This window comes from Symphalangus syndactylus, chromosome 6 (genome assembly GCF_028878055.3).
Source record: "Symphalangus syndactylus isolate Jambi chromosome 6, NHGRI_mSymSyn1-v2.1_pri, whole genome shotgun sequence".
Lineage (NCBI taxonomy): Eukaryota > Metazoa > Chordata > Mammalia > Primates > Hylobatidae > Symphalangus > Symphalangus syndactylus.
Genome location: NC_072428.2, coordinates 141,532,395 through 141,556,903, shown reverse-complemented (window position 1 = coordinate 141,556,903; position 24,509 = coordinate 141,532,395). Strand labels below are relative to the sequence as shown.

The 24,509-nt window shown below is 41.8% G+C and overlaps 1 protein-coding gene across 20 annotated transcripts in view; it reads left to right on the top strand.

The window, feature by feature from the left end:
• The window catches only part of KMT2C (lysine methyltransferase 2C), a 306,855-nt gene extending 284,862 nt beyond the window's left edge, over nucleotides 1-21,993 (top strand). For 15 of the 20 annotated variants that reach the window (XM_063641729.1, XM_063641734.1, XM_063641726.1 and 12 more), the window contains 15 exons: nucleotides 576-717; nucleotides 865-1,012; nucleotides 2,516-2,694; nucleotides 2,811-2,947; nucleotides 4,013-4,256; nucleotides 5,365-5,504; nucleotides 5,931-6,038; nucleotides 7,797-8,916; nucleotides 10,185-10,321; nucleotides 11,599-11,741; nucleotides 12,013-12,181; nucleotides 17,130-17,246; nucleotides 17,651-17,724; nucleotides 18,005-18,113; nucleotides 19,981-21,993. In XM_063641729.1, coding sequence (XP_063497799.1) covers nucleotides 576-717; nucleotides 865-1,012; nucleotides 2,516-2,694; nucleotides 2,811-2,947; nucleotides 4,013-4,256; nucleotides 5,365-5,504; nucleotides 5,931-6,038; nucleotides 7,797-8,916; nucleotides 10,185-10,321; nucleotides 11,599-11,741; nucleotides 12,013-12,181; nucleotides 17,130-17,246; nucleotides 17,651-17,724; nucleotides 18,005-18,113; nucleotides 19,981-20,073 — 3,060 coding nt within the window. In that variant the 3' untranslated portion in view covers nucleotides 20,074-21,993. The remainder of the gene's footprint in view (nucleotides 1-575; nucleotides 718-864; nucleotides 1,013-2,515; nucleotides 2,695-2,810; nucleotides 2,948-4,012; nucleotides 4,257-5,364; nucleotides 5,505-5,930; nucleotides 6,039-7,796; nucleotides 8,917-10,184; nucleotides 10,322-11,598; nucleotides 11,742-12,012; nucleotides 12,182-17,129; nucleotides 17,247-17,650; nucleotides 17,725-18,004; nucleotides 18,114-19,980) is intronic. The other 5 variants (XM_063641732.1, XM_063641731.1, XM_063641738.1 and 2 more) reach the window with 4 other exon arrangements.
• The last annotated feature ends 2,516 nt before the right edge of the window (nucleotides 21,994-24,509 follow it).

Here is a 24,509-nt window from a genome sequence, read left to right as displayed (position 1 = left end):
AACTGTTAAGCTGGGAGAGGTGTCTGAAGAGGAACTACATTAATGATTTAGTTACTTTAGTAGTAGTATTACTACTGTTGCTTCTTTTAAAGGTCTTAGTCAATCCAGATTCTCATATCTCGGATGTGAGTTGTATTACAAGTTTAAGACCAGAAATTCTTAAGTTTTTCATAGAGCTAAGGCATGTCTTAATGAGAACTTAAAGGATATTTTGATAATATTTTGCAATTTATTGATTGCATTTTAAAGTTATCCTTCACTAGCTGTAACCACGAAACTTGAAGAATTGCATAAATAAAATCAGGTATAAAGGAAATTTGCTTCTTAATTTCAGAGCTTAAGTAGTCACGCTAGGTAAAGTAAGCAAGTTGATATGTCCATAAAATCACGAGTATCCGTTCCACTAAGAAGCCTCCTGGCCTTGTATGTATTGTTTTCTTGGTGTGCAAGATACATCTTGATTACATTTCTGTAGCCTTGCTTCTATGTGCAAAAAATTCACAGAACTACGTTTTAGCAAGGTCATTGCATATTTGCTCAGTAGCATATAATTTAAATTTTTTGGTCTCCTGCAGCAGAATAATTTAAGTAATCCTCCAACACCCCCTGCCTCTCTTCCTCCTACACCACCTCCTATGGCTTGTCAGAAGATGGCCAATGGTTTTGCAACAACTGAAGAACTTGCTGGAAAAGCCGGAGTGTTAGTGAGCCATGAAGGTATGATTATAGCCGCCAAATTTCACACCTCGAAGAAATGTGCCTCTGCCAGTTGTGTATTGTGAAATGGCAATAGAATTGTAAAGTTCTACCCATTTATCAATGTTGACTAAATGTATTTATGATTTTGTGTTTTTGCTTTTCCAGTTACCAAAACTCTAGGACCTAAACCATTTCAGCTGCCCTTCAGACCCCAGGATGACTTGTTGGCCCGAGCTCTTGCTCAGGGCCCCAAGACAGTTGATGTGCCAGCCTCCCTCCCAACACCACCTCATAACAATCAGGAAGAATTAAGGTACAGGTTATTTTTTTTTCAAATAATTCTTGGTTATTTCCTTTTTTTTTTTTTTTTTTTTTTTTTAAAATGGATGTATGTGGCATAATGTCTTTAGGAATAGCATGTAAAAACATTTGAAGAGTAAAATTTGGTGGATAATCTTCAGGATTTAAAGGTTATAAGACATTGTTACCATTAAACATAGTTTGCATTTTTTTAAGCCTACATCATATAGAGAGTTAAATAATCTAATAGACATTTACTTATTAGATTATTTAAACTAATTAGGTAATCTAATTAAATAATCTAATTAAATAATCTAATAGACATTAAGGCAATGGAAAATCTCCATGCAACATATTTCAGAAGTCATTGTCCTTTAAAGGCTATTAATGCGGTTTATTGTTGTTTGTGGATGTCTAAAATGAAAGAGCAGAAGTTGCTATATCAGAGAATGCTGTCGTGGAAGAGAGTTTAAGAACTGTCTGGGGTTTGACCTCTTTGTGTCAGTTCTTTAACTGTAAGATTCTAACTGGGGAGAATCAAGTTCCCTTAGTAGATAATCGCTACCCAACTCTTTAGATCCAGAAAGTTCTTACAACTTCATCAAATAATTATCTCTTCCTTGGAAAATCTGCCCACTACCGTCTATTTGATGAGACATTTATTTAACCTAAGTCCCTTACTTTATTAATGGGGAAACTATGGACCAAAGTGGAGAATCATCTATCCCAGTTGAGGATCCAGGTCCTCTTTCTACTGTACCTCAGTAGGTCAGCCTTTCTTGGGTCTCCTGCATGACAGTCACTTCTCTGCGTGAGGAGTGGGAGACAGCAGTTCCACAGGGTTGTGGAACTTAGTCTGAGACCTCACAATTGGCTTAGTAGACTCGAACTTGAACTCAACAGGAGGGACCAGTCTTTTGTTTTTCTCACCTCACTTTATCAGTTAAGAAAAATAAGGGCCGATGAAGTCAATGGCCAAGTTTTCTCCCATCTTGCCAGTGTAAAGAGCAGCAGCAGGACAGCTGTTTTCCCAGTCAGGTGGATGCAGGTGTGACCATTGCATATGTGCTTGGACTGCTCTTTCCTTTTTTTTTTTTTTTTTTAATCTTTTTAAAGTTTTCCTTTTTTATTGTTAAATCCAACCAGCAGCTCTTTCCTTTTCAAGCTACAGGAGTGCTGCCCTAGGCTCAACGATCTGGGATTTTGAAAAGGTGCTTTGATGCTTTCTATGTTACATGCTAATCAGAACATCTTCCTCTTTGGCCGGTCTTCAAACTTTGGTGCTGAAGCTTCGGTTAAAAGGAAACATACCATTTAAATTATTTTGTAACTAAATATTGTTCTTGTATTTTTTTCCCAGTGTGGCTCTGAGCTGATTCATTTGCTGCTCATCGTATAGGTGCTGCCCAGCGTATCCTTAGAGCTGTGTTCATAGATGTCAGCAGGGTTGGTACAGGAAGCCCCCAGTGGTGGATTTGCACACTTTGATGTGTGTGTGTGTTTTTTTTTTTTTCAGGATACAGGATCACTGTGGTGATCGAGATACTCCTGACAGTTTTGTTCCCTCATCCTCTCCTGAGAGTGTGGTTGGGGTAGAAGTGAGCAGGTATCCAGATCTGTCATTGGTCAAGGAGGAGCCTCCAGAACCGGTGCCGTCCCCCATCATTCCAATTCTTCCTAGCACTGCTGGGAAAAGTAAGAAAAACACTTAACCTTATTATTTCCCTTTACGCCAGTTTATCAATGTAAATATTTTGATTTTGAAAATCCATTAACACTTTTTTCCTCTTTTTTTTCTCTCTTTTTTTAAGGTTCAGAATCAAGAAGGAATGACATCAAAACTGAGCCAGGCACTTTATATTTTGCATCACCTTTTGGTCCTTCCCCAAATGGTCCCAGATCAGGTCTTATATCTGTAGCAATTACTCTGCATCCTACAGCTGCTGAGGTAAAAGATTAAATGACTTCTTAATGTTAAACAGTATGTCCCCAATTGTAAAAGATGGGTCAGGTGTCTACCATGAAACACACACAACAGGATCACTGAGGATAAAGGGTCAGAGAGCAGGGCTGATGCTCACTGCAGACCTCTCAGCTGCCTTTGAGTGCCATGGTTTGTCATTGAATTGGTCTCAGCCTACGTCAAGTAAAAAGGGAAATTAGAGCTCACATTTTCTTATTAAAGGATGTATACTTTAGAGAACTCTTTTTTTTTTTTTTTTTTTTTTTTTTTTAAAATAGAGACACAGTCTCCCTCTGTTGCCCAGGCTGGAGTGCAGTGGCACAGTCATAGCTCACTGCAGCCTCAAACTTCCTGGGCTCAAGTAATCCTTCTGCTTTAGCCTCCTCAGTAGCTGGGACTACATGTGTGAGCCATCATGTCCATCTCAGAAAAAACTTCTTTGTAACTGTTAACAGAGAAGAAAATTAAGCAGTGAAAAAGAACTTTATCAACAGCAATAGTTTTGCAGAAGCAATAGAAATGTTCTTCAAGTAGCATCTGCTTATATCAAACATAAGTAATTTCCTGAGGATTTTTTTTTTTTTTAACTCTGAATTCTGTGAAGACATTTCAGTAGAGACCAAACTAAAAGTCCAATGATGTGATATTTTGGTTATCAACAAAATACAGCAGTAGCAAGCCCTTTGTCTGTTCTTATGGGATGTGTCAGAGCTGGAGGGAAGCCCCTGGAAGTAAGCTTTCTGACCACCTGTAGGAACTGACGGGGTCTGTCAGATGTTACGATATCTAAAATAGTTCAATGTGTTCCTAGATATTTAATGTTAATTGGAATCCCTTTATGAGGATTTCTGTTTGTAAATTTCTTTTTTTGGATATTGGTTCGTTAGAGCTAATTTTTTTCTTGAGATTCTTTAAGTCTAAATAAAATTTGTTGGATTTTCTTAGAATCTATGTATCATGCAAAGAGGATTTATCCTAAGTGTGTATTTTTCTTCAGTGGTTCACTGTTGCCTTCTGGGTGAATAATACAGCATTTGCATTTGGTTTTAGAACATTAGCAGTGTTGTGGCTGCATTTTCCGACCTTCTTCACGTCCGAATCCCTAACAGCTATGAGGTTAGCAATGCTCCAGATGTCCCATCCATGGGTTTGGTCAGTAGCCACAGAATCAACCCGGGTTTGGAGTATCGACAGCATTTACTTCTCCGTGGGCCTCCGCCAGGATCTGCAAACCCTCCCAGATTAGTGAGCTCTTACCGGCTGAAGCAGCCTACATTTCCTCCAACAAGCAATGGTGAGCTAGTGAGCTTTTTGTTAACCCCAAATCCATTCCTGATTCAAAACTTAAGCTTACTCTTTGAGATATCGATTATCTTTTAACAACAGAAAGGTAACATGCTGGCGTATAGTCCTTGGTGAACTCACCATGTGTGGGTGTTCTGTTTGCTGTGCTGTGATTTGACCTCCAGTGCTTTGGCCTGTGTATTCTGTCATGCTGTCACCAGGGGCTATGTGAGTGCCAGCCAGAGGAAGCCTGTGACAGGCTTGCCCTTGAGCAGCTTTTGTTCTTCCTGTCTCCCAACCCCCATCCCATTGTGCCTGGGCCACCTGGTACAGATGGGGCTGGTGACCTGACACGGGTTCTTTTTCCCGTTCTCCTCTGCTTTCCATCCTCACCTACCTCTTGTTTTACCGCTGCACCAGCTGTATACGGCCTTTCTCTTCCCACAGAGGTGTTCATGCCCCCCATCTCTGAGAATGGAACAACTTCCTTAGACCGACCATGATGTCTCTTTCCTTCCTGCCTCGCTGGCAATCTTAGAAGCGTGCTCATTCCAGGCCCTGGCTTCCTCCTGTTGGCTTCTACCTGTTTCTGTCACTTTTTCCCTGCTCCTTTTTGCCTTCACACTGCACCTGAATGATGCTTTCTAATTCCTGAGTCCTTATTTACGTTCTTATCCTTGGCCTTGGCTCTTTCCTCATTTCTGACTCTGCAAGTCACACTTCAAGACTCTTATACATATGTCATTGTATCTTTCATAAAATGCTTTTTTACCATCTTAACCTGCAAGCAAAAATAATATCTGTTTCCCTCTCTGTCTTACTTTGTACTTAGACTGAATAGTAATCTCTCTTGGTTACTTAGTTTTATTAGATTCTTCTTTTATACTGCCATTGCTTTCCCAGCTATTTGAGAATAGGCATGTTTCTTTATTTCTGCCCTAGTGTCAGATAATCGACTCTGTAACCATTGCTTAGAAGATAAATTTTTTTATTAATTAAATAATAATATAAAGTTAATGAACCATGTTATAATGAGTTGATACTGCATAATTTTTCAGCATGTGCCACCTTGTGTCATCAGTCAGTTTTAATTACTAACAAAAGTTGATTGCCTTTAGGTCTTTCTGGATATAAGGATTCTAGTCATGGTATTGCAGAAAGCGCAGCACTGAGACCACAGTGGTGTTGTCATTGTAAAGTGGTTATTCTTGGAAGTGGTGTGCGGAAATCTTTCAAAGATCTGGCCCTTTTGAACAAGGTACTTTGCTGTTCCTTTATGACCCCACCTCCTACTCCAGCGCAAATGTCCTTGGCAGTGTCTCTTCAGCATCAGAGAGAGACACCACTTATGTGGTGTGATGGACACATGTTCCTGGTGATGGCACCAGCGTATATCAGACGTGCTTGGGGTGAACACCAAAGAGCTACAACAGGCTGTTAGAGGGACTATTATGAGGACTACATATTTTTAAATAGAGTGAACCGTGGACCACATAGTTTGGTTTTGTACATGTATTTTTTCCCTAGCTAAATTATCACATGCTAAATATTGGAACGTAGTTTCCTTTCTACTATTAAGATAACCACTGTCACTTTTGAATATAACATAAAAACAATGTATACATCCTGTTTTTGTTAAATTTTGACTTGTTGAGATTCCCACACATTTCTCTTTGCGTTTTAGGATTCCCGAGAAAGCACCAAGAGGGTAGAGAAGGACATTGTCTTTTGTAGTAATAACTGCTTTATTCTTTATTCATCAACTGCACAAGCGAAAAACTCAGAAAACAAGGTGAGATTAGGATAATCTCAGCTGATAACAATGTATAACGAATGATTTCTGTGTTCTGGGCATATGGGAGTGAATAAAGATGTGTCCTTGCCTTCATGGAGCTCTGTGTGGGGAATCCAAAGCAGGTGCTGACCCGGCAGAGGAGGAGAGGGTGTAGGGAGCCTTGAGTCGTGCTACCCTTTCAACTTAGTTATTTGACAAAAGTGGGCAGAGTTATGTTTTAAAAGTTCAGTAAACAGAACACTAATATTAAAATCTTTAATTTTACCAGTTTAATATTTTTTTGAGATGGAGTCTCGTTCTGGTCCCACAGGCTGAAGGGCATTGGCACATCTTGGCTCACTGCAGCCTCCACCTCCCGATTCAAGCAATTCTTATGCCTCAGCCTCCTGAGTAGCTGGGATTACAGATGCGCGCCACCACGCCCAGCTAATTTTTGTAGTTTTAGTAGAGATGGGGTTTCACCATGTTGGCCAGGCTGGTCTCAAACTCCTGACCTTGTGATCCGCCCACCTTGGCCTCCCAAAATGCTGGGATTACAGGTGTGAGCCACTGCGCCTGGCCGTAAATATCTTAATATTTTTAAATTATTTTTATTGATGTTACCCCAATAGGAAAACCTGTTTAAAGATAAAATTTAAGACTATTTGTGCATTTTAAGAGAAAACACTTTGCTCACAGTATGGTGAAAGAGGTCTGCTTTACTTGATTTTATGTAATTTGAGTGTGTCCAACTGAATAGTGGATACAAATGATATGTTTGTAATCATGTTTTGAAGGAAGCTTTTCCTGTACAGTAATACTGCCAGTCATTCCTCCATCCAGGTTATTGCTCTGGTATGTCTTTCACAGAAGAACATTCTGAAGACTTATTTTTAACAGGTAGTTGTCTGTAGTATGCCTGTAATAAAATCCAAGCTAGATGACAAATAAATTTAGACCTTAAAATATATCAGCCTCAATGCAAGAAGGATTTTTTTTTTTTTTCACCAGATAGTTTAAGTTGGTGTGCAGTCCCTGCCTGATTTGGTATGAGGCATGTCTTTTTTCAGATACCTTGTCAGGATTGGGGCATGTGAAAAGAGGGCAGCCTGTGGGTTGGTGTTTATTAGTTTATGATACTCTGTACCATAAAGTAAATAAGCTATTGGAGATTTCCCCGCAGCTCAACTGTTTCAGCAGCCAGATCAGAGCTGAGAAGCCTCAGAGAAAAGTTAGTATAGTTCATATGTTGACAGGGGCTCCTTCCCTTTCTCTGACATTTACACCAACTGATTAAGCCTGAGATTAACAGATGTGAATTTTAGAGTGGAGATAAGCTCTCAAGAAATGATGCTGCAGCGTTCTTATTTGGTTAAACAAAAAAACACTGTTCCATTGTACAAATTATATTAGCTCTTCTGACAGCATTGTGTGTGTGTGTGTGTTTTTTTTTTCTTTTTCTGATTTTAATATATTTAGAAAGGGGATTATCCCAGAAAGTGTAAGAGCAGAATATTCTTCAGAATTACGGCTTTGTGGAAAAGGCCTCAAAAGGATGCGGCACAGCTGCCATCACCCACTCTCTATCCCTGTGCACCTTAGAGCATGGTCAGCTTCTGCGGTGCATGAGCCCCCAGCACTTACTGCTGACTCTCCCTCTGCCCCTCAGGTCACCCATCCTCTTCAGTCATACTGCTCAGCTTCTTGTCTTAACAAGAATTGCTTTTCGGGCTTGTGAATTATTTTTCTTTGTCATGGTTTCTTTATGTTGCCCAGGAATCCATTCCTTCATTACCACAATCACCTATGAGAGAAACGCCTTCCAAAGCATTTCATCAGTACAGCAACAACATCTCCACTTTGGATGTGCACTGTCTCCCCCAGCTCCCGGAGAAAGCTTCTCCCCCTGCCTCACCGCCCATCGCCTTCCCTCCTGCTTTTGAAGCAGCCCAAGTCGAGGCCAAGCCAGACGAGCTGAAGGTGACAGTCAAGCTGAAGCCTCGGCTAAGAGCTGTCCATGGTGGGTTTGAAGATTGCAGGCCACTCAATAAAAAATGGAGAGGAATGAAATGGAAGAAGTGGAGCATTCATATTGTAATCCCTAAGGGGACATTTAAACCACCTTGTGAGGATGAAATAGATGAATTTCTAAAGAAATTGGGCACTTCCCTTAAACCTGATCCTGTGCCCAAAGACTATCGGAAATGTTGCTTTTGTCATGAAGAAGGTGATGGATTGACAGATGGACCAGCAAGGCTACTTAACCTTGACTTGGATCTGTGGGTCCACTTGAACTGTGCTCTGTGGTCCACGGAGGTCTATGAGACTCAGGCTGGTGCCTTAATAAATGTGGAGCTAGCTCTGAGGAGAGGCCTACAAATGAAATGTGTCTTCTGTCACAAGACAGGTGCCACTAGTGGATGCCACAGATTTCGATGCACCAACATTTATCACTTTACTTGCGCCATTAAAGCACAATGCATGTTTTTTAAGGACAAAACTATGCTTTGCCCCATGCACAAACCAAAGGGAATTCATGAGCAAGAATTAAGTTACTTTGCAGTCTTCAGGAGGGTCTATGTTCAGCGCGATGAGGTGCGACAGATTGCTAGCATCGTGCAGCGAGGAGAACGGGACCATACCTTTCGCGTGGGTAGCCTCATCTTCCACACAATCGGTCAGCTGCTTCCACAGCAGATGCAAGCATTCCATTCTCCTAAAGCACTCTTCCCTGTGGGCTATGAAGCCAGCCGGCTGTACTGGAGCACGCGCTATGCCAACAGGCGCTGCCGCTACCTGTGCTCCATCGAGGAGAAGGACGGGCGCCCAGTGTTTGTCATCAGGATTGTGGAACAAGGCCATGAAGACCTGGTTCTAAGTGACATCTCACCTAAAGGTAACGTCTGCCATTCACATGCTGTGCAGAGCTACTTACTCTGATGTGAGGCTAATGAATGTATTTTGTCAATTTTCCATGTTTGTCTCATGTTCGTTTTATATTTTATAATGTGTATTTTTCATTTACAAATGCCAATCTTTGTGTTCTCACACCTTGCTCTCTTTGCTCTACAGTTGTCTAAACACTTTCATAGTCAATATATCTTTGAACATAAGAGTTGGTGAAGTAAATCCGAGAATGATTTGTAGATAAAGGTTGCCTGTCATTTGCATTGGGGACCTCCTTTTTCTTCTTCTTTTTTTTTTTTGAGATGGAGTTTCTCTCTTGTTGCACAGGCTGGACTGCAATGGCACGATCTCAGTTCCCTGCAACCTCCGCCTCTTGGGTTCAAGTGATTCTCCTGCCTCAGCCTCCCGAGTAGCTGGGATTACAGGCTTGCGCTACCACGCCTGGCTAATTTTTATATTTTTAGTAGTTTTTAATTTTGTATTTTTAGTATTTTAGGGGTTTCGGCATGTTGGCCAGGCTGGTCTCAAACTCCTGACCTCAGGTGATCCGCCTGCCTCAGCCACCCAAAGTGCTGGGATTACAGTTGTGAGCCACCATACCCCGTGGGGACCCCCTTTTTCTTAAAGTCAGTTTCTAGAAGGCAGGAATGACATCTACACCATACTGTATACATTGTCTTAGGAACATCAGATATTACTTAAGTTTAGAGATGGAAATTAAACAGTTTGGACCTCCATGGTTAAGTCTAGATTGTCACTTTTGCTTATGTAGAAAGTACACAAAAGTATGTGGAGCTGCTTTCTTAAGTTTAGCACTTTAAAAAAAAAAAAAAGTCTGAAAATACTCTAAAGATAATTCAAAAGAAAATATAAATTTAACATTTTAATTTAAATCTGAAGGGAAAGGAACATACCTATAGACATTACCAATTAGACTAAATCATTTTAAAATCTGGTATGTTATATGGCCAGTATGAAAGTAAATGAACTGTTTGCATGAATTCCAGTTACATTAAATTTTTTCACTTTAATGTCCTTAATCTATTATTTTCCCCAAAATTTAGGTCTTTAAAATAAATTGCTACCATTTAATAAACAGGTTCGTTAGATTATTACCAAACAGATGTATTAGATTATTGCCCAACAGGATTTATTTGGAAATTAGTAAATCCTTGTGAGTGGTTATTCTTCATTTTGCTCTTGTTTTTTATACTGTATCCTATTTCCCATAAAAATTATGTTTTTGTCCCTATGTAGGTGTCTGGGATAAGATTTTGGAGCCTGTGGCATGTGTGAGAAAAAAGTCTGAAATGCTCCAGCTTTTCCCAGCGTATTTAAAAGGAGAGGATCTGTTTGGCCTGACCGTCTCTGCAGTGGCACGCATAGCAGAATCAGTGAGTGTCTTGGTCAGGCTTTGAGATTGGAATTGCTTTCCTAATTCAGTGTGACCACTTGAACACATGCCATAACATTTTTGGCACTCTTCAGAAAGTGACTTAGCCTGTGGACTAACCCGTTTCTCTTAGAGGAATAAGACATTGGTGATTAATCGGGAGAGCTCAGTACGTGTTGGTATTCACCCAGTTGAGGTAGTTAACAAACTTCAGGTTCTCTTCCAGGCTGGAGGCAAGCAGGGGTGAAGGACACCAGGCTTGTCACATCTTCTGGGTGTGCTGGATGGGTGAGGACACTCTCCTCTTCCCTTGCCTTTCTAAAGTTTCTCCCACCTCAGAATGTCAGTGTGCCCATTTCCTGACACTTGGGTATTTATGGTGAAGTCACTAGAGGGCAGTAGATTGCAGCAGCACTGATTTATGTCCTCTCTTGACATCTCTGCTTAAAAGATGACAAGCCTGTTTGTCAGTGAGTCTAACGGAACCCTATCTACACAATAGCTTTAGAAAATTGTATGATTCTAAGGCATTGTTTTCAAGAATAAAAATATCATTGGTGTGTTTTCTTTGGACAGGCAGAGGAAACCCCAAAAGCCACTGAGTAATATGCCTAATTGTTTTATTTGGAATCGCCCTGCCTAAATGATACTTATCTTTTATGACTATAGAGAGATAAATTTCACAAGCAATGTATTGCAGAAAAGACCTTTAACATGTAAATGACTTTGAGTGAAGCTTGAGTTAACACCTATGCTTCATGCTCCCAGGACATGGAGAGCAATAACCTCATCATATCACAGTCAAATGGAAAGAAGTGAGAAACGATCAAGAAAGAAACCACATAGATGATTTTTAAACTATTCTTAATTGTAAAATTCCAGACAGAGATATAAAAGTTGGCATTGATCCAGGCGAAAGAACTAAACGCGAATCACCACATGCCCTGTGTTTGTGGCTATTGTGTGTTTCAGTCAGACCCTGAAATCACACAAGCGTGTGTATTGGTCAGCCAGTGTGTGTTGCACGGGCTAATCTTTTTCTTCAAGGAGCATTTGGCAGGGTTTACCTAAGTTTGGCTTTGAAACTGAATTTGCATACTCATATTTAAGTAGATCTACCTGCAGGCCGATAGTGTTAACATAAGCTAGAAGACCATTTTATTATCGGGGAAAACGCTGATGAGTTATTTCTGTCATGGGCGATCCTTTGACCAGCTTGAGACTGTCTGTAGTCTCCATCAGATGGGTTGACTTTGTGTCTACTTTGCTTCTTTTCAGCTACCTGGGGTTGAGGCATGTGAAAACTACACCTTCCGATACGGCCGAAATCCTCTCATGGAACTTCCTCTTGCCGTTAACCCCACAGGTTGTGCCCGTTCTGAACCTAAAATGAGTGCCCATGTCAAGAGGTTTGTGTTAAGGTATTTTGTTTTAACTTCACATAGTACAGCCCAGGGTTTCTAGGCGTATTAGTGGTTTCTTGTGCTTGATTTGTCTGCTGCTTACAAACCCTGCTGTCTGGCTGTGTATGTGCCCAGCTACATAAGAGAACTTGCCGTGTGTCTCTGCTAGGCAGCTTTCCATGTATGTTTCCGTCAGTAAGAATTTGAGTTAACCTGGTTTTGGGCATTACTCAGAGGTATCTTCAGTTTTCCTTTTATTTTTTTCCTGTTGATATGCCATTGTCTGCAGGCCTCACACCTTAAACAGCACCAGCACCTCAAAGTCATTTCAGAGCACAGTCACTGGAGAACTGAACGCACCTTATAGTAAACAGTTTGTTCACTCCAAGTCATCGCAGTACCGGAAGATGAAGACTGAATGGAAATCCAATGTGTATCTGGCACGGTCTCGGATTCAGGTGAAGAAATACTTTGTGTACAGGAAGTGGAGAGTCTAGCAATCTGAAGTTACTGATATCCAGTATGTGAAAATGATTTCACATATCTGCAGGGACAGAAACATGTTTTCAAAATCATATCAAATCCTGTCCTTTCATAACACTAGGGATTTAATATGTAGTCTTGGAACTTGGTGATTGGCTTCCCCAAATGGAAAGCAGACCAGTGGAATCCACGTCTTTGCATCTTGTTGAGAGTTCCTGGGAGGCAGGTAGCATTGTAATTTGCACACACTGGATTTGTAGAGTGCTCAGTAGAGCTGTTTCAAGCACTTGAGAGAAATACAAATGAAAATATTTTCCAAAGGTACGCCAATTTTGGAAGTTACCTTATCTTTTGGAGGCTACCGTTTCATGAAATCATTGCACGTTTTTTGGTAGACTGTGGACTATCTTACAAGTAAGGCTGTGTACAGGCTAAGCATTTAAGTTTACACCTATAGTCCATACTTCCTGAGCTGCAGACCCAAATATCCAAATGCCTGTTCAGCATTTTTATCCTTGGATGTCTCAGAATGGAATTACAAAGCTCTTACTTTGTCAAACTTGTCCAGCTCCTAAACCCTGCCATCCTACAGGCTCCTTGCTGAGTGATGTTACCGTTTGTGTACATTGGCCTCAGTACTGCCAGATTAAACCTAAAGCATCATCAAGTTCTGTTTTCTCCTAAAAATTCTCTCAGATCCACTCTTAGGTTTCCCAGCCCTATCTTGAGCCACATCTCACTTGCCGGTACCACTGCAGGCCTGACGTCTCCTCCCATCCAGTTCCTTCGCAGCAGCCAGGGAAGTATCTTTACCATATAAATTGGATCAGCATTCCTTTGTCTATACTCATTCAGATTCTTGTTCCTTTGTTGGAACCCTTTTACTCCTCACTAGAAGTTTGTAGGATCTTCTCTTTATTGATATTTGGACATTTCACAGAACTACACCTCAGTGAAGGTCTTTTTGTTGATTGCTTTCCTCCCTTGATGAACCCTTTCAACTTGGAGCATTGTGACCTTCCGTCTGACAAATGTGTTTTGTATTCATTCTTTTGCAAGTTCTGCCCCTCTGTTTCCTCTAAAACCCCTGAGATTCAGGATCTCAAAGTGTGGACCTGAGACTAGAAGCAGCAGTGTCACCTGGGAGCTTGTTAGGACGTGCAGGTTCGGGGGCCCCAGCCCAGCCTCACTGAATCCAGCTCTGGAGGTGGGGCCCCCTGGATGATTCTCATGCATGCCAGAGAATAATTTCTGTCTTATATCCTTCCTCCCCTTCTGTTTTTGGTTTCCTTGTCTCTCTGTTCTTGCTGAGACTTCTTCTACTTTATCTGCTAATCTTTCTTGTCTATTTTTTAGAGATTAGCTACGAGCCCTTTCTGCTCTTGATCTTGTTTGATATTTTGTTTTTACATTATGATTGGAGTATCTGTGTTTTCTCTGCTGTTGCCCCTCTCTGTTGAGCATCTCTCGGATTCTGTTGAGCCTCTCTCGGATTCTGTGTGTGAATTAGTGCTTTGCCTCTACTCCTTCCAGTTCTAGCTTTCCCCTGCTAAGTCAATTACTTTTCATTTTAAATAGTCCATTCACTCTTACACCCATTCGTGTTCTTGAGGAGTGTGCTTTTACTGTGATTTTAGTGGGTATCTTAACTGTGTTCAACCTGTCATCTTTAACCTGAAGCATTTTTGGGAGCTCTGGTTTCTGTCTCTTTACTCATTTCATCCTGCCACCCTCCCATCTGTCCACCTCCCTGGGGATCCTGTGGATGATCTAATATGTATCCTGTTTTTCTGTACTAATATCTTAGAAATATATACACTTTTATGTACATATATAAAAATGGAATCATGTTATATTTATTTTTCTCCATCTTCTTTTTTTCCGTAATACCCAGAGGTCCCTCTCGATTACCTGAGGTAGCTTCATTTCATTCTTTTTAATGGTTACGTGATGTTCCACAGTGTTGATGAACTGCAGTTAAACCACCGCATTACTGATGAGTGTTTATTTTATTTATAATTTTTCTCATAACAAACAGTGTTGCTATATCTTGTACAGATATCACAATGAATTAATAGTTTCACTCCTATGGGATATATTCCCAAAAGTAAGGTTTCTGTGTAAAAGCGTGTGTACTTTTCATTTAAATAGATATTGCCAGTTTTCTAAAAAGGCTCTCGTTGCACACTTCTTCCTGCAGCATGTGAGACTGTTTTCTTGTTTCCCATTTGTAGTTGGTGTTACTATTTGTTTGTTTAGTTCGTCTGATAAATTTGACTGATGTTGTTACCTTAATTGAATAGGCAGCTTTTCATGTCGGCCATTTGGATTTGCTTTCGTAGGAATTGCGTATTCATATCCTTTGTCCATTTTTCAATTTTTAGCAATTTACACTATTCAGAATTTTCCCCTACAAAATATCCTTTGCCTACCAGCAAGTATGGCATCTTTTTTCTTGTAAAAGTTAATTTTTATATAGACAAACATACATAATTTTCTATTGCATCTAGTCTTGGTCAAGACCCTAGATTATATATGTATTCTAGAGTTTTTCTTGCATAACATTTTTAAAATATAATTTCGTTTTCTTCCATTGGATAACCAGTTGTTGAAGGGCCATTTAGAAGTAACCCACTCATATGTAACTGATTTTCTTTCTTCTTTTTTGAGACAGGGTCTCACTCTGTTGCCCAGGCTGGAGTGCGGTGGTACAATCTCAGCTCACTGCAGCTCCGATCTCCTGGGCTCAAGCAATCCTCTTAACCTCAGCCTCCTGAGTAGCCAGGGCTACAGGCGCATGCCACAATACTTGGCTATTTTTTAAAAATATTTTTTTAGAGATGAGGTTTTGCCATGTTGTCCAGGCTGGTCTTGAACTCCTGCACTCAAGCAATTCACCTGCCTCGGCCTCCCAAAGTGCTGGGATTACGGGAATGAGCCCCTGTGGCTGGCCTGAATTTTTTTTTGTTTGAGACGGAGTCTTCCTCTGTCACCCAGGCTCGAGTGCAGTGGTGCAATCTCGGCTCACTGCAACCTCTGCCTCCCAGGTTCAAGCAATTCTTCTGCCTCAGCCTCCCAAGTAACTGGGACCAAGGTGTGCACCACCATGCCTGGCTAATTTTTTTTTTTTTTTTTTTTTTTAAGTAGAGATGGGGTTTCACCATATTGGCCAGGCTGGTCCTCAAACTCCTGACCTTGTGACCCGCCCACCTCTGCCTCCCAAAGTGCTGGTATTACAGGTGTGAGCCACCGCACCTGGCCTTTTTCTTCTTTTAACCCCACGAAATCTTGACTATAAACTGAATTTTAATACCAGTTACTACTATACGTTAAATTTTCATACATGCAGGGATCTATTTCTCTTTTCTGAGATGGAGTCTCACTCTGTCACCCAGACTGGAGTGCAGTGGTGCCATCTCGGCTCACTGCAACCTCTGCCTCCCAGATTAAAGCAATTCTCATGCCTCAGCCTCTGGAGTCTCACTCTGTTGCCCAGGCTGGAGTGCAGTGGCATGATCTCAGCTCACTGCAACCTCTGCCTCTGGGGCTCAAGCAGTTCTCTTGCCTAAGCCGCCCTAGTAGCTGGGATTATAGGCACGCGTCACCACGCCCAGCTAATTTTTGTATTTTTAGTAGAGACGGGGTTTCACCATGTTGGCCAGGCTGGTCTTGAACTCCTGACCTCAAGGGATCCGCCTGCTTTGGCTTCCCAAAGTCTTTGCTGGGATTATAGGCGTGAGCCACCACGCCTGGCCCATTTGGAATCTCTTCATTTCCACTGATCTTGTTTATTCTTAAAGCACACTATATTGATCTCCATACATACTTTTTGTGTGTTCTGGTTCATTCACTTGTGAGTTGTATCTGGAGTAGAACAGATAAAGATGCTTGTTCAGAGGATAAATCAGTTCACATACTAAAGTCTCTCACATGGCCCTTCCCACCGTGTGCTCCTGGATATGCTTCATGAGGACGCAGCTGGGGCAGCACATGGTCCTCCTAGTAATTCCGACTAGAATGCAGTTGATTTCTGCATTCCAGAATTCAATTCAGTTCTAGAATTGCATTCTAGTCTAGTACTTCTGATTCAGTTGCATCTAGTCTAGTACTTTTGCATTCAGTTGCCTTCTAGTCAGAATTAAGTGCAAAAACCCAAAATTGGGTCAAGAAAATACAACTATTTATGGGAAAGACCCATATTTTTTTTAGTATGCTTCTCTACAAGTTGTGCTACCAACCTAAAATAGTGCACCTAGCAGGCCACCAGCACGGGAGTACAAGCTGCGCAGGGAGAGCTGCTTCCACTTCAGCCGGTTCAGACTTCTTTCCCAGCCTCAGAAGTTTGTATTAGTGAAAAATTTACCTTCCCCAAGAGCTTCATTTGTTTCCAACATTCCTGATATTTACAGCAGAGTGACGTTTCCTGTGTCTGCTCTTTGCCCTGGCTCCTGGGAAACTCAGAGCCAAGTCTGAACCCTGTTTACAGTATCAGTGATTGGTTATAGTTAGCCCGATTTCTATGTTACTAAATTTATTATGTCTTTTTTGAAATAGTATTGGGGTAAAATAAACACCACAAGTCAATAAGCTTATTTAGTTGGTGGGAACTCAGCTATCTCATCCGGAAGGTTAGACAGCCTAATACATAAGGCAGCCAAGCCACAGTATTACTTTATACATAGACCCTAAGAATTTAGTGCTAAAAAAGACAGGAATAAGCTAGTGATGGCATAGTTTTAAGTAGTAAAAATGTCCAATTTTTTAAATTTCAGAAAATAGCATATTCAAAAATGATTTGAGTTCAAGTGAAACTTAAGTATGGCTTCTAATAAGACCCAAGGGTAAAACCTTTGTATGAAAAAGAGAAAAAAGACTTGTTGTCACATACATTGGAAGTATGTCAACCCTTTTTTTTTTTTTTAGGGGCTGGGCCTGTATGCTGCTAGAGACATTGAGAAGCACACCATGGTCATTGAGTATATCGGGACTATCATTCGGAATGAAGTAGCAAACAGAAAAGAGAAACTTTATGAGTCTCAGGTAGGTGTCTGGTCCCTGCGATTGTATAAACAGCACCATCATCCTCTCCCTTTCTCCATGCCAACCAGACACCCTGAAAGGCAGAATGCAATCTGTCATGCTGCATTCAGCTTTAAACAAAAGCCATATCTATATATTATTGTATTTTTATCAGTTTTATCTTTCAATTGGTGTTATGGTTTACTTTGATAGATAACTGTAAATTAATGAGCCTGGCTTCACACACAACCTACTGATTCCATGCTTTCCATCCGTGCCATGTAAATGTCATCTGTGCCTAATAGAATATCCACAGTAAGGGTGATCAGGGTGCCGTTCAGTTTCGAGTGAGTCCTCCTGGTGTGGATAGGAACACAGAGGGGAGTTTCAGGTCGACATTGATGACTACCTGACTTTTCCCTCAGAACCGTGGTGTGTACATGTTCCGCATGGATAACGACCACGTGATTGACGCGACGCTCACAGGAGGGCCTGCAAGGTGAGACAGCGAGGAACCTGACGGGGGTGCTTTTGCTCATGGGGCCAGTGCTGGTGGAGAGAACACAAGCCAAGGGAAAGGCTCTCACTGCAGCCTGGCAGTGATTAAAAATTCAGAGCAAATGAGTTTTGAGAATTTTTATTTAAATTTTATATTTGTGCTTCTACCAATGGGCAAATAGAAATTTAATTAGCAAAAACTGCTTTCTCAATAAATGGGAAGTTTTTAAAGCTGCTTATAGCTGTTTTACAATATAGTTTTCTGACGTGGTGGCTTGCAGGTATATCAACCATTCGTGTGCACCTAATTGTGTGGCTGAAGTGGTGACTTTTGAGAGAGGACACAAAATTATCATCAGCTCCAATCGGAGAATCCAGAAAGGAGAAGAGGTAAGAGTCTGAGCGATTACATCTGCCATGTTGTTCAGATCCTGGGCGAATAGTTCCCTCCTCACACAGGTAACTTACTCACTTGTTTCTCAGTTCTTTGTTGTGATAAAAACTCTCTCTGTAGTAGGCCAGATGTTCCCACCCTGTAATATTTCACCCTTCAGGCATTCTAGTTCCACCTTCCTCCACATGGCAGCTCTGTGAGCATTTGCTGTCACTTCTCCCTTCCCTTCTGTGCCACGGGTCCAGCATCCCCATGGCAGCCAGGTGGTATCATTTCTATGTGCCATAGGAGCCTTCTTTATCCCCTTAACCTGGACACAGTTTGGCAGTGTCCCCTCTAAAGAGCATCCCCTTCTGTCTCCAAGAGGGCCGTGGCTCCTGGGATGGCACTGTTGGGCTATGGGCGGCCAATCTGGGCAGCAGTGCTGCTGAGGATTGTGTGCTCACGCTGACGATCAGTGCATGCTTAACCGAGTGCCCACATCGACACATTCTCCACCAGTTCAGGTAGGGGTTGTCTTCCAAATGCCGAGTGCCAAGCTTGCTATTTGTCTCCGTGCTCTCAGAGGTGACTCTGGTCCAGCGTCTCACCCGTTGGGATTATTATTGGCCTTAATTGCTGCATTTGTTTCCCAACTTGGTCTTTCCCACTGTGATTCAGGTACCTTGGTTCTGGAATTGGCATTTCCTGGAAAGCTGTCACTGAGCAGCAGGCTTGGTTTCTGTAGGAAACGTCCCGCATTTGGGGAGTGAGGCACCTGAGGGACTTGACTTTGTTGGTGCTCCTCTCCCTTCGTGAACATAGCCATGGGATTCGTGGGATTCTATCCGTATTTTGGGTCTTTGCGGAATCTCCTTTCTTAGTCAAGAATAAGGATCCGACTAGACCCAAGGCCCATTATACATCTCAAAGTAACATGTGTAAATAAGACAGTGTGTGGGAGCCCTGGCATGGTGCCAGTAACCAGTGGATACCATGGTCAGAAGAGACTCAGCTGAGCCCAGGGCCACCTGCCCCCTTCCTACTTGAGTATTCTTGAGTAAATAGTTTAATGTGAGCCCCTATTTTATCTTCTGCAAGATGGAGAAAATGACTTCCTTACCAGGCTCTTGGAAGGACTCAGCAGACACCTGAAAGAAAGCAGTGGAGTCACTGCCAGGAACAACTCAGTAACACTGGCTTCCTTCCTTTCTGTGTAGAGTCTTTCCAGCTAGTGGCTCGAATCATTTAATCAGAAGAGACCTAGAAATTACTGGGCCTCCCCTTCATTTTGCAGCATCGGGTCTCTCTGGGGTGGTGGGGGTTGCAGGGGCCACGCAGTGAGGCTTGTACCGTGGGACTCACACAGACTCCCACCTACCTTGATTGGTCTGAGATGTTAATTTGGTGACCTCTAAATAGAAAGACATCCTTTCAGTCTTGAGTGAGGAAAAATGAAAAAGGGAAAATAGTGTTAGCTGGCAGTTCATCTCACCCAGACTTGCAGGCCCCATTCAGTAAATCAGGGGAGGTGAAAGCCTTCTAGGTTTTAGGGAGAGGGGTAGGAAAGCAGTTGCCCTTCCAGTCCCCTCCATCCACTTGCAGGGACAGCATTATGAGAAGTCACAGAAATATAGCTTTCTCCGGTCAGGCTCCCCTTTCTCAGATCTGGCTGTTTAAAAATACTGCCTCCCTCATTTCCTCTGTGTGAGCACAGTGCCTCTTTTCAGGGTTCCCCAGGGTGCCATGGAACCTCAGGAAATCAGGTCTTCCTTAATTTACGTCTGTTTTGTTTGCTGGTTTTAAAATGCAAGGGAGATGGAAGCAGAAACGCCATTGCCTTCCTTGCTGTCCTTTCTTACCCTGTGTCTTTGCTGTGGGCAGCTCTGCTATGACTATAAGTTTGACTTTGAAGATGACCAGCACAAGATTCCGTGTCACTGTGGAGCTGTCAACTGCCGGAAGTGGATGAACTGAAATGCATTCCTTGCTATCTCAGCGGGCGGCTTGTCCCTAGGAAGAGGCGATTCAACACACCATTGGAATTTTGCAGACAGAAAGATATTTTTGTTTTCTGTTTTATGACTTTTTGAAGAAGCTTCTGGGAGTTCTGATTTCCTCAGTCCTTTAGGTTAAAGAAGCGCCAGGAGGAAGCTGACAGAGCAGCGTTCCTGAAGTGGCCGAGGTTAAACGGAATTACAGAATGGTCCAGCACTTTTGCTTTTTTTTCTTTTCCTTTTCTTTCTTTTTTTGTTTGTTTGTTTTTTGTTTTTTGTTTTTTTTCCCTTGTGGGTGGGTTTCGTTGTTTTGGTTTTTTAGTCTCACTAAGGAGAAACTTTTACTGGGGCAAAGAGCCGATGGCTGCCCTGCCCCGGGCGGGGGCCTTCCTATGAATGTAAGACTGAAATCACCAGCGAAGGGGACAGAGAGTGCTGGCCACGGCCTTATTAAAAAGGGGCAGGCCCTCTAACTTCAAAATGTTTTTAAATAAAGTAGACACCACTGAACAAGGAATGTACTGAAATGACTTCCTTAGGGATAGAGCTAAGGGATAATAACTTGCACTAAATACATTTAAATACTTGATTCCATGAGTCAGTTTATTGTAGTTTTTGATTTCTGTAAAATAAGAGAAACTTTTGTATTTATTATTGAATAAGTGAATGAAGCTATTTTTAAATAAAGTTAGAAGAAAGCCAAGCTGCTGCTGTTACCTGCAGAACTAACAAACCCTGTTACTTTGTACAGATATGTAAATATTTTGAGAAAAAATACAGTATAAAAATAGTTATTGACCAAATGCTACCAGGCTCTGCAGCAGCTCGGGTGCTTATAAAATGTTCATAGGGATGTTACAATATAATTTTGTGTTATAAAATATGCCATTATAATTATGTAATAACCAAAATTTCAACCTAGAAGGTTTGGGGTTTTTTGGAAACTGCAGTCTATTAGTACTTAATGGTTTTATACACCTTACTTCTGACAGAGCGGGGCGTATGCTACGACTACAACTTTTATAGCTGTTTTGGTAATTTAAACTAATTTTTTCATATTATATTGTTGCATCCCTACTTCTTCAGTCAGGTTTTTTTGTGCTTACAATTTGTGATAACTGTGAATAACTGCTTAAAAATACACCCAAATGGAGGCTGAATTTTTTCTTCAGCAAAAGTAGTTTTGATTAGAACTTTGTTTCAGGCCACAGAGAATCATGTAAACATAATAGGATCATGTAGCAGAAACTTAAATCTAACCCTTTAGCCTTCTATTTAACACAAAAATTTGAAAAAGTTAAAAAAAAAAAAAAGGAGATGTGATTATGCTTACAGCTGCAGGACTCTGGCAATAGGGTTTTTGGAAGATGTAATTTTAAAATGTGTTTGTATGAACTGTTTGTTTACATTTCTTTAATAAAAAAAACACTGTTTTGTGTTTGCTTGTAGAAACTTAATCAGCATTTTGAACCAGGTTAGCTTTTTATTTTGTACTTAAAATTCTGGTACTGACACTTCACAGGCTAAGTATAAAATGAAGTTTTGTGTGCACAATTCAAGTGGACTGTAAACTGTTGGTATATTCAGTGATGCAGTTCGGAACTTGTATATGGCATGATGTATTTTTATCTTACAGAATAAATCAATTGTATATATTTTTCTCTTGATAAATAGCTGTATGAAATTTGTTTCCTGAATATTTTTCTTCTCTTGTACAATATCCTGACATCCTACCAGTATTTGTCCTACCGGGTTTTTGTTGCTTTCTGTTCTGTATAATAGTATCTAATGTTGGCAAAAATTGAATTTTTTGAAGTATACAGAGTGTTATGGGTTTTGGAATTTGTGGACACAGATTTAGAAGATCACCATTTACAAATAAAATATTTTACATCTATAAGAGCTGCCTAGAGCTTCTCTGTTAACTCCTCATATTCAAATTTGAGCTCTTAAATTGATTGTCTGAAGTTCACTGACCATCTGATATATCTTTCACAGTTAGAGTGTTGATGTAATCAACTTGGTTTTCTTAGATTTTCAAATAAGTTTAGATGTAAATTCATAATTCATTCTAATTATGACACTTTTTCCTTCCCTTCAACTGAATAAAGAAGGGAACTTCTGTATCTTTTTAGGGTGTTTACCAAATTTAGAATATCCTTGGTGCTTTGTTCAAAGCCTGTTTTTGTTTAATTGGTAAATGTAGTCTTGGTTATGTTGTGTTGTTGTATTTTTTCTTTCTTTTTTTTTTTGAGGCAGTTTTTCAGACTTATTCTATGTGGTAGACTTACTTTCTATCATATTCAATTATTTAACATAAATATAAAGGGGTTAAGAAAAAAACTGCTCAGAATCCCCTTTAGTTTCTAGGACAGATTTTTAACTTGGACGTCACAAACACTAAACTAGCCAGCATTCCTAGCCCACCATGGAGCTTGCCTTCTAGTGCGGGGAATGGACAAAAACAGGTGACTGTTTTAGATGGGAAGTGGGCTGGGAGTCCCATGGGGGCCTTCCTAAGGAGGCGACATTTAAGCAAGACCTGAAGGATGAAGAGGAGCTGGCCTCAGGAGGAGCGCGGCAGAAGCTTGCCTGGCAGAGGGGACACCTCATGCAGGAGCCTTGAGATCTGAAAGAGGCTGATGCTGCCAGTACCTGAGAGGCAGGTGTGGCTGGGACAGAGTGGCAGGAGGTGAGATGAGAGAAAAGCAAGGGTGAGTGGCGCAGGTTTAGCTCGCCCTGGGTCAGCAGGAAGCCGCTGCTGGACGGTGCTGAGTTCCCACTGTGCACAGAGGTGACACGCTGCCCAGAAGAGGCAGCCCACCTGTGGGGCACCAGTGTGTGTACACTGAGGCTGAGTGGGCTACGTATGAGTCCCAGGAGGAGTGAGGGGTGCCCTGGGCTAGGCGGATGGTCATGACATGGAGGGAGCTGGCAGCAGTTGAGGTATTTTGCATGTAGATGGCTCAACCATTTCCCATTTCAAAACCGCCTTGTCTCGGTCTCTCCTCAGCTTCTCCATCCTCCTCCTTTGGCCCCATGTCACTTGGAGGCTGCACTGCCCTCTGTTCTAGTCACCAAGCAGAAACACACTTAGTCTGATTTGGCGTCCGATGCAGTAGATGATCATCTGGCCATTAGGGTTTCCTGTCTCCGGTGGCGGTGGCAGCTGCTGTCTCTGAAATTCTCTCCAGCCCCTGCTTTTGGAGCAGAACCCTTTCTTGGCTTTCTTCCCACATTGCTGCTTTAATCTTTTCCCTCTAAGGGCTCTACCCCATTCTTTTTTCATCATTAAGGTATGTATTTAATAGTAATCTGAAAAACAGGAGGGAGGCCAAGGTGGGAGAATCACTTGAGGCCAAGAGTTCAAGACCAGCTTGGGCAACATAGACCTGTCTCTACAAAAAATCATTAGCCAGGTGAGGTTGTGCGCACCTGTAGTCCCAGCCACTTGGGAGGCTGAGGCAGGAGGATCACTTGAGTCTGGGAAGTCAAGGCTGCAACGAGCTGAGATTGTACCACTGCACTCCCACCTGGGTGACAGAGCAAGTTCTTGTCTCAAAAGAATGATAACGGAAGCCAACTCTTCCAGGAAACCATAGCTATGCGGTAATTCATGGCTTCTATGATATTAGTGCATTTTTTATTAGGCTCAGACACAAACACTAAAACTGTCCCACTTCAAATGCCCAGGAACAACGTAGACAGATTCCAAAGAATGGGCTGTTTACTGTGAACACCATGGAAAGAGAAAAGGCGCAGAGTCTGACTTTATCCTTTGGCCCTGAGCCTAGGGGCCATCCTGCCCTATTGTAATAGGAAAGGACAGTCTCAACAGCAGAGTCACCAGCACTCCCTCAGCTTCACAGCAATGCAGTAAAGCCCCCGGCGGCCTGTTCCCTGGGGCCCACTGTCACATACACTGGCAGCAGCTTTGAAATGAGAAGTGCTACATTCAAAACATTAAAAATGTAAATATTTCAGTTACGACTATGTAACGAGAGAGACTTGTTACAAGAGGCAGAATAATGTTTTTAACTGTGCTTACTAGACTTAAATGTGTTCCTAGATAAGGCGGCCTCAGCACTTCCATCAGGTTTCCAGCTGTGCCCGGGAGGACTCCCGCTCCCATCACCTTCTGGCAGAGTTGAAGGATCCTTTCCCAAATATCTAAAGAAATTGGGTAAATATCAGCAAAGCAAGGTTCTTCTCGTGGGGAGGTGAGTAGACCGACGGTGCCTGTTTGCCCAATGTGCTCCGTGCTCCAGCTCAGTGCCCAGCGCCACTCTGAGGTCTCATTTTCTTCCTGCCGTGCCGTTGACAGCACGGCTTTATGTGTAGTTCCTGGAGGCTCCTTCAAGTGTTCAGGATCTTCTAAAATGGAAGCCATGTTCTACTTGCTAGGAGGGTCAGCTG